Here is a 9,469-nt window from a genome sequence, read left to right on the forward strand (position 1 = left end):
ATTTTTGATTGCTGATTGGGAATTTTCGAGCCGGAATTGGGAATTTTCAAGCTGAAATTGGGAATTTTCGAGCTGAAATTGGGAATTTTCGTGCTGAAATTGGGAATTTTGATGCTGAAATTGGGAATTTTCGAGCCGGAATTGGGAATTTTCGAGCCGGAATTGGGAATTTTCGAGCTGAAATTGGGAATTTTGGGGCTGGAATTGGGAATTTTGAGTCAATTATTGGGAATTTTGATGCCGTAATTGGGAATTTCGAGGCCGGAATTGGGAATTTTGGATCCAGAATTGGGAATTCTGGTGCTGAAATTGGGAATTTTAAGGCCGGAATTGGGGATTTTCGAGCTGAAATTGGGAATTTTGGGGCTGGAATTGGGAATTTTGAGTCAATAATTGGGAATTTTGGTGCTGAAATTGGGAATTTTGAGTCAATTATTGAGAATTTTGGGGCTGGAATTGGGAATTTTGGGGCCAGAATTGGGAATTTTGAGTCAATTATTGGGAATTTTGAGTCAATTATTGGGAATTTTGATGCTGGAATTGGGAATTTTGAGGCCGGAATTGGGAATTTTGGGGCTGGAATTGGGAATTTTGAGTCAATAATTGGGAATTCTGGTGCTGAAATTGGGAATTTTAAGGCCAGAATTGGGGATTTTGGGGCTGAAATTGGGAATTTTGGTGCTGAAATTGGGAATTTTGGGGCCGGAATTGGGAATTTTGGTGCTGAAATTGGGAATTTTGGGGCCGGAATTAGGAATTTTGGGCCGGAATCAGGAATTGATCGGAATTCCCGTTTTTTTTTTCCCCAGAGCTTTTTCCAACGGGCGCTTGGAAGATGAAGGTCAGAGGCTGAGGGAGCCACACCTGGACGGGGGCACCTGAAATTCAGGTAAATTCCGGCTTTTTCTGCCTCCCTGGGAAAGAATTCCCGGATTTCTCCCTTCAAACGAGGCTGGAGCCGGAGCAGACGGAAATCCCTTCCTGGAAAGCGGATTTGGGGCTGGAAAAATGGGGAAAAAACAGAAAAAAAATGGGAAAAAAAAAAAGGAAAAAATCAAATTTTGTTGACAAATCCTCATTTTTCCATGGGAATCTCCGGATTTTTGTGGCTCCCGATAAACCCAGGGCGTTTTTCCGGGATTTCTGGGGGAATTCCCGATATTCCCGAGGTTTTTGTTCCCTCGGAGTCGGGATCTGGAGCAGAACAGAAATCCCTTCTTGGAATGGGGATTTGGGGCTGGAAAAAAGGGAAAAAAACGGAAAAAAAAATGGAAAAACCCAAATTTTGTTGGCAAATCCTCATTTTTCTTTGGGAATCTCCGGATTTTTGTGGCTCCCGATAAACCCAGGGCGTTTTTCCCGGATATCTGGGGGAATTCCCGATATTCCCGAGGTTTTTGTTCCCTCAGAGTCGAGATGTGGAGCAGAACAGAAATCCCTTCTTGGAATGCGGATTTGGGGCTGGAAAAACGGGAAAAAAATCGCGAAAAAAAGGGAAAAACCCAAATTTTGTTTCCAAATTCTCATTTTTCCATGGGAATCTCCGGATTTTTGTGGCTCCCGATAAACCCAGGGCGTTTTTCCCGGATATTTGGGGGAATTCCCGAGGTTTTTGTTCCCTCAGAGTCGGGATCTGGAGCAGAACAGAAATCCCTTCTTGGAATGTGGATTTGGGGCTGGAAAATGGGAAAAAATGGGGAAAAAATGGAAAAAATCAAATTTTGTTGGCAAATCCTCGTTTTTCCATGGGAATCTCCGGATTTTTGTGGCTCCCGATAAACCCAGGGCGTTTTTCCGGGATTTCTGGGGGAATTCCCGATATTCCCGAGGTTTTTGTTCCCTCAGAGTCGGGATCTGGAGCAGAACAGAAATCCCTTCTTGGAATGGGGATTTGGGGCTGGAAAAAAGGGAAAAAAACGGAAAAAAAAAATGGAAAAAAATCAAATTTTGTTGCCAAATCCTCATTTTTCCATGGGAATCTCCGGATTTTGGGGGATCCCGATAAACCCAGGGCGTTTTTCCCGGATATTTGGGGGAATTCCCGATATTCCCGAGGTTTTTGTTCCCTCAGAGTCGGGATCTGGAGCAGAACAGAAATCCCTTCTTGGAATGTGGATTTGGGGCTGGAAAAACATGAAAAAAATGGGGAAAAAATGGGAAAAACCCAAATTTTGTTGGCAAATCCTCATTTTTCCATGGGAATCTCCGGATTTTTGTGGCTCCCGATAAACCCAGGGCGTTTTTCTGGGATTTTTGGGGGAATTCCCGATATTCCCGAGGGTTTTGTTCCCTCGGAGTCGGGATCTGGAGCAGGCGTAAATCCCTTCTTGGAATGTGGATTTGGGGCTGAAAAATGGGAAAAAAACGGAAAAAAAAATGGGAAAAATCAAATTTTGTTGGCAAATCCTCATTTTTCCATGGGAATCCCTGGATTTTGGGGGATCCCGATAAACCCAGGGCGTTTTTCCCGGATATTTGGGGGAATTCCCGATATTCCCGAGGTTTTTGTTCCCTCGGAGTCGGGATCCGGAGCAGAACAGAAATCCCTTCTTGGAATGTGGATTTGGGGCTGGAAAATGGGAAAAAATGGGAAAAAACCAGGAAAAAAGTGGGGAAAAACCTGAATTTTATTGCCAAATCCTCATTTTTCCATGGGAATCCCTGGATTTTTGGGGATCCCGATAAACCCAGGGCGTTTTTCCCGGATATTTGGGGGAATTCCCGATATTCCCGAGGTTTTTGTTCCCTCGGAGTCGGGATCTGGACCAGAACAGAAATCCCTTCCTGGAATGCGGATTTGGGGCTGGAAAAAATGGGAAAAAAATGGGAAAAAAACAGGAAAAAAGTGGGGAAAAACCTGAATTTTATTGCCAAATCCTCATTTTTCCATGGGAATCTCCGGATTTTTGTGGCTCCCGATAAACCCAGGGCGTTTTTCCGGGATTTCTGGGGGAATTCCCGATATTCCCGAGGTTTTTGTTCCCTCAGAGTCGGGATCCGGAGGCGGCCGTGCCCGGAGGCGGCGGAGGATAGATGGACAAGCCGGGCAACTTCTGACTCCGCGGCGTTTTCCGGGATAAAATTCCATGGCAATGTATCCTACAAGGTACCGGGCGCGATTCCCAGAAATCCTTCTTCCCAAATTTCTGCCCCTTTTTTCCCAAATTTCTGCCCCTTTTTTCCCAAATTTCGCCCCTTTTTCCCCAAATTTCTGCCCCTTTTTTCCCCAAATTTCTGCCCCTTTTTTCCCACATTTCTGCCCCTTTTTTCCCAAAATTCTGCCCCTTTTTTCCCACATTTCTGCCCTTTTGTTCCCAAATTTCTGCCCCTTTTTTCCCAAAATTCTGCCTCTTTTTTCCCAGACTTGTGCCCCTTTTTTTCCCAAAATTCTGCCCCTTTCTTCCCAATTTTCTGCCCCTTTTTTCCCAAATTTCTGCCCCTTTTTTCCCAAAATTCTGCCTCTTTTTTCCCAGACTTGTGCCCCTTTTTTTCCCAAATTTCTGCCCCTTATTTCCCAAATTTCTGCCCTTTTTTCCCAAATTTCTGCCCCCTTTTTTCCCAAATTTTTGCCCCCTTTTTTCCCAAAATTCTGCCCCTTTTTTCCCAAAATTCTGCCCCTTTTTTCCCAAATTTCTGCCCCTTTTTTCCCAAAATTCTGCCCCTTTTTTTCCCAAATTTCTGCCCCTTTTTTCCCCAAATTTCTGTCCCTTTTTTCCCAGATTTCTGCCTCTTTTCCCCCAAATTTTCTCTGGAATTTCTGCTCCTTTCTTCTCAATTTTTTCCCTTTCCCCCAAATTTATTCTTGAATTTCTGTCTCCTTCTCCTCAAATTTTTATCCCTTTCCTTAAATTTTCTGTGGAATTTCTGCCCCTTTCCCCTCACATCTCTGCCCCTTTCCCCCCAAATTTTCTCTGGAATTTCTGCCTCTTTCTCCCCAAATTTTTATCCCTTTTCTCCAAATTTTTTCTGGAATTTCTGCCCCTTTTCTCCTCAAATTTTTGTCCATTTCCCCGAATTTATTCTTGACTTTCTGTCCCTTTCCCCATAAATTTCTGCCCTTTTCTGCCCAGATTTTCTCTGGAATTTCTGCCTCTTTCTCCCCAATTTTATCCTTTTTCTCCAAATTTTTTCTGGAATTTCTGCTCCTTTCTCCCCAAATTTTTGTCCTATTCCCCCGGATTTTCTCTGGAATTTCTGCTCCTTTTTCCTCACATTTTCATCCCTTTCCTCAGATTTTCTCTGGAATTTCTGCCCCTTTCCCCCCAATTTTTTTCAGGAATTTCTGCCTCTTTCTCCCCAAATTTCCTCTGGCATTTCCCCCCCTTTCCTCTCGATTTTTCCCGTTCTCCCCGCATCCCTTCCCAAACTCTTCCCCCTCCGTCGGCGCTCTCCCCGGAGCTCTGCGCCGGAGCTCCACGGCCCCGGATCCGGCGAATCCCCGCGGAGCTCCGCGCCCCTGGATCCGGCGAATCCCCGCGGAGCTCCGCAGTCCCGGATCCGGCGAATCCCCGCGGAGCTCCACGGCCCCGGATCCGGCGAATCCCCGCGGAGCTCCGCAGTCCCGGATCCGGCGAATCCCCGCGGAGCTCCGCAGTCCCGGATCCGGCGAATCCCCGCGGAGCTCCGCGCCCCCGGATCCGGCGAATCCCCGTGGAGCTCCGCAGTCCCGGATCCGGCGAATCCCCGCGGAGCTCCGCAGTCCCGGATCCGGCGAATCCCCGCGGAGCTCCGCAGTCCCGGATCCGGGGAATCCCCGCGGAGCTCCGTGCCCCCGGATCCAGCAAATCCCCGCGGAGCTCCGCAGTCCCGGATCCGGCGAATCCCCGCGGAGCTCCGTGCCCCCGGATCCGGCGAATCCCCGCGGAGCTCCGCAGTCCCGGATCCGGCGAATCCCCGCGGAGCTCCGCAGTCCCGGATCCGGCGAATCCCCGCGGAGCTCCGCAGTCCCGGATCCGGCGAATCCCCGCGGAGCTCCGCAGTCCCGGATCCGGCGAATCCCCGCGGAGCTCCGCAGTCCCGGATCCGGGGAATCCCCGCGGAGCTCCGCGCCCCCGGATCCGGGGAATCCCCGCGGAGCTCCGCAGTCCCGGATCCGGCGAATCCCCGCGGAGCTCCGCAGTCCCGGATCCGGGGAATCCTCGCGGAGCTCCGCCGCCCCGGATCCGGGGAATCCCCGCGGAGCTCCGCAGTCCCGGATCCGGCGAATCCCCGCGGAGCTCCGCAGTCCCGGATCCGGGGAATCCTCGCGGAGCTCCGCCGCCCCGGATCCGGGGAATCCCCGCGGAGCTCCGCAGTCCCGGATCCGGCGAATCCCCGCGGAGCTCCGCAGCCCCGGATCCGGCGAATCCCCGCGGAGCTCCGCAGTCCCGGATCCGGCGAATCCCCGCGGAGCTCCGCAGCCCCGGATCCGGCGAATCCCCGCGGAGCTCCGCAGTCCCGGATCCGGCGAATCCCCGCGGAGCTCCGCAGTCCTGGATCTGGCGAATCCCCGCGGAGCTCCGTGCCCCCGGATCTGGCGGATCCCCGCGGAGCTCCGCAGTCCCGCATCCGGCGAATCCCCGCGGAGCTCCGCAGTCCCGGATCCGGCGAATCCCCATGGCGTCGTGCCGGAGCTCCGCCGCCCCGGATCCGGGGAATCCCCACAGCATTGTGCCGGAGCTCCGTGCCCCCGGATCCAGCGAATCCCCGTGGAGCTCCGTGCCCCCGGATCCAGCAAATCCCCACGCCGGAGCTCTGCCGCCCCGGATCCGGGGAATCGCCGCGTCCGTGCCGACGCTTTGCCGATCTCCGCAGGGTCTCGGGCGAGGAATGCAACGGCATCAACGCCATGGCGGCCGAGAGCGGCCCCGGCACGCGCCTGCGGAACCTCCCGGTGCTGCCCGACGCCCTGGACTCCACGCAGCCGTCGGCGGCGCCGGCGCCGGGCCAGGCCCAGCCCGGCATCGGCGTCGGCGTCAATCCGCCGCCGCCGGAGACGTCCAATCCCAACAAACCCAAGCGCCAAACCAACCAGCTGCAGTATCTGCTCAAGGTGGTCCTCAAGACCCTCTGGAAGCACCAGTTTGCGTGGCCCTTCCAGCAGCCCGTGGACGCCGTCAAGCTGAACCTCCCGGTGGGTTCCCGAGAAAGGTCGGGGCTCTCCGGGAATTGGGGAGCGGTGGGAATCGGGGCGCAGTGGGAATTGGGGAGCGGTGGGAATCGGGGAGCGGTGGGGTTCTGTGGGAATTGGGGAGCGGTGGGAATCGGGGAGCAGTGGGGTTCTCCAGGAATCGGGGAGCGGTGGGAATCGGGGAGCGGTGGGGTTCTCCGGGAATCGGGGCGCAGTGGGGTTCTTCGGGAATCGGGGAGCGGTGGGAATCGGGGAGCAGTGGGGTTCTCTGGGAATCGGGGAGCGGTGGGGTTCTCCGGGAATTGGGGAGCAGTGGGGTTCTTCGGGAATCGGGGAGCGGTGGGGTTCTTCGGGAATCGGGGAGCGGTGGGAATCGGGGCGCAGTGGGGTTCTTCGGGAATCGGGGAGCGGTGGGGTTCTCTGGGAATCGGGGAGCGGTGGGAATCGGGGAGCGGCGGGGTTCTTTGGGAATTTTGGGGGGGTGGACTTGAGCTGGTGGTTGGACTGGAGCTGGTGGTTGGATGAGATGATCGAAGGGTTGGACTTGATCCAAAGTTGGATTTGGTGACCCAAAGCTGGACTTGATGCAAGGGTTGGATTCAGTGGGTTTAGTTGATGATCAATGGATGGATTTGGTGATCAATGGATGGATTTGATGATCAATGGATGGATTTGATGATCAGTGGTTGGATTGATGATCAATGGTTGGATTTGATGATCAATGGATGGATTTGGTGATCAATGGATGGATTTGGTGATCGATGGATTTGGTGATCAGTGGCTGGAGTTGATGATCAATGGTTGGATTTGATGATCAATGGATGGATTTGGTGATCAGTGGATGGATTTGGTGATCAGTGGATGGATTTGGTGATCAATGGTTGGATTGATGATCAATGGATGGATTTGGTGATCAATGGATGGATTTGGTGATCCATGGATGGATTTGATAATCAATGGATGGATTTGATGATCAGTGGTTGGATTGATGATCAATGGTTGGATTTGATGATCAATGGATGGATTTGGTGATCAATGGTTGGATTTGATGATCAATGGATGGATTTGGTGATCAATGGTTGGATTTGATGATCAATGGATGGATTTGGTGATCAATGGTTGGATTTGATGATCAATGGATGGATTTGGTGATCAGTGGTTGGATTTGATGATCAATGGATGGATTTGGTGATCAATGGGTGGATTTGATGATCAGTGGATGGATTTGGTGATCAATGGGTGGATTTGATGCCACGATTGGATTCTCTGACTCCATCCAGCCATTGATCACGAGGTTCCGTGGTTGGATTTGGTGATCAGTGGATGGATTTGGTGATCAATGGATGGATTTGGTGATCAATGGATGGATTTGATGATCAATGGATGGATTTGATGATCCATGGATGGATTTGATGATCAATGGATGGATTTGATGATCCATGGATGGATTTGGTGATCAATGGATGGATTTGGTGATCCATGGATGGATTTGATGATCAATGGATGGATTTGATGATCCATGGATGGATTTGATGATCAATGGATGGATTTGATAACCAACGGATGGATTTGGTGATCAGTGGATGGATTTGGTGATCAGTGGATGGATTTGGTGATCAATGGATGGATTTGGTGATCAATGGATGGATTTGGTGATCAATGGGTGGATTTGGTGATCAATGGGTGGATTTGGTGATCAGTGGATGGATTTGGTGATCAGTGGATGGATTTGGTGATCAATGGATGGATTTGGTGATCAATGGTTGGATTTGGTGATCAATGGATGGATTTGGTGATCAATGGATGGATTTGATGATCAATGGATGGATTTGGTGATCAATGGATGGATTTGGTGATCAATGGATGGATTTGATCCCCCGATTGGATTCTCTGACTCCAGCCATCGATCGCGAGGTTCCGTGATTGGGCTGGAATTTTCCGGAATTACTCACCCAGAACCGGGAAATTTTGGGATTAAATTCTCCCCAAAACCCCGGAATTGGGGAATTTTTTACGTCTTTGGGATGAAAAAAATTCCAGTTTTCCCAAAGTCCCGGAATCAGGAAATTCTGATGCCTCTGGAATTGAATTATTCCTTCCCAAAAAACCCCCAAATTGAGAAATTTCGGTGCCTTTGGGATGAAATTTCCCAAAATTCCCTCCTTTTTTAATTGTATTTTTTAAAAATTGATTTATTTTTTTATTTAAAACAAGAAATTAAAAATGAATTAAAAACCCCCAACTTTGGGACCAAATCCAGGAACGAACCACGAGAACCCGAACCCTTACGACTCCTCCAATTCCCGTTGTTTTTTTTTTTTTAATCCCCCTCAGGATTATTACAAAATAATCAAAACCCCGATGGATATGGGAACAATAAAGAAACGCTTGGAAAATAATTATTACTGGAACGCTCAAGAATGTATCCAGGATTTCAACACCATGTTTACAAACTGCTACATCTACAACAAGGTACGGAAAAATCCCCGGGAATTCTGGGGGCAGAAGCTGGGATTCCATCGACGGCGGCGATTTTTCTCCATTTTTTTGGGTTTTAAGGGATTTTTCGGATCGGATTTCTCGGGATTTGGGGGCCGGGCTTCCATCGACGGCGGCGATTTTCCCCTTTTTTTTGGGTTTTAAGGGATTTCCGGATCGGATTTCTCGGGATTTGGGGGCCGGGCTTCCATCGACGGCGGCGATTTTCCCCTTTTTTTTGGGTTTTAAGGGATTTTCCGGATCGGATTTTCCGGGATTTGGGGGCTGGGCTTCCATCGACGGCGGCGATTTTCCCCTTTTTTTTGGGTTTTAAGGGATTTTCCGGATCGGATTTCTCGGGATTTGGGGGCCGGGGTTCCATCGACGGCGGCGATTTTCCCCTTTTTTTGGGTTTTAAGGGATTTTCCGGATCGGATTTCTCGGGATTTGGGGGCTGGGGTTCCACCGACGACGGCGATTTTTCCCCTTTTTTTGGATTTTAAGGGATTTCTCGGGATTTGGGGGCCGGGCTTCCATCGACAGCGGCGATTCTTCCCTTTTTTTTGGGTTTTAAGGGATTTTCCGGATCGGATTTCTCGGGATTTGGGGGCCGGGGTTTCCCGACGGCGGCGATTTTCCCCTTTTTTTGATTTTAAGGGATTTTTCGGGATTTGGGGGCCGGGCTTCCATCGACGGCGGCGATTTTCCCGTTTTTTTTGGGTTTTAAGGGATTTCCGGATCGGATTTCTCGGGATTTGGGGGCCGGGGTTCCATCGATGGCGGTGATTTTCCCCTTTTTTGGGGTTTTAAGGGATTTTTTGGATCGGATTTCTCGGGATTTGGGGGCCGGGGTTCCATCGATGGCGTGATTTTCCCCTTTTT

General features: G+C 50.6%; 1 protein-coding gene across 1 annotated transcript in view; it reads left to right on the forward strand.

Moving 5' to 3' along the window:
• Window positions 1-752: 752 nt before the first annotated feature.
• The window catches only part of BRD4 (bromodomain containing 4), a gene marked incomplete at its 3' end in the record, with an annotated part of 36,290 nt that continues 27,573 nt past the window's right edge, over window positions 753-9,469 (forward strand). The window contains exons 1-4 of the mRNA XM_058424397.1: window positions 753-889; window positions 2,989-3,106; window positions 5,794-6,112; window positions 8,444-8,581. Of these exons, the coding sequence (XP_058280380.1) occupies window positions 3,087-3,106; window positions 5,794-6,112; window positions 8,444-8,581 (477 nt within the window). The remainder of the gene's footprint in view (window positions 890-2,988; window positions 3,107-5,793; window positions 6,113-8,443; window positions 8,582-9,469) is intronic.

Source organism: Hirundo rustica, unplaced genomic scaffold (assembly GCF_015227805.2).
Source record: "Hirundo rustica isolate bHirRus1 unplaced genomic scaffold, bHirRus1.pri.v3 scaffold_330_arrow_ctg1, whole genome shotgun sequence".
In the NCBI taxonomy this organism is placed as follows: domain Eukaryota; kingdom Metazoa; phylum Chordata; class Aves; order Passeriformes; family Hirundinidae; genus Hirundo; species Hirundo rustica.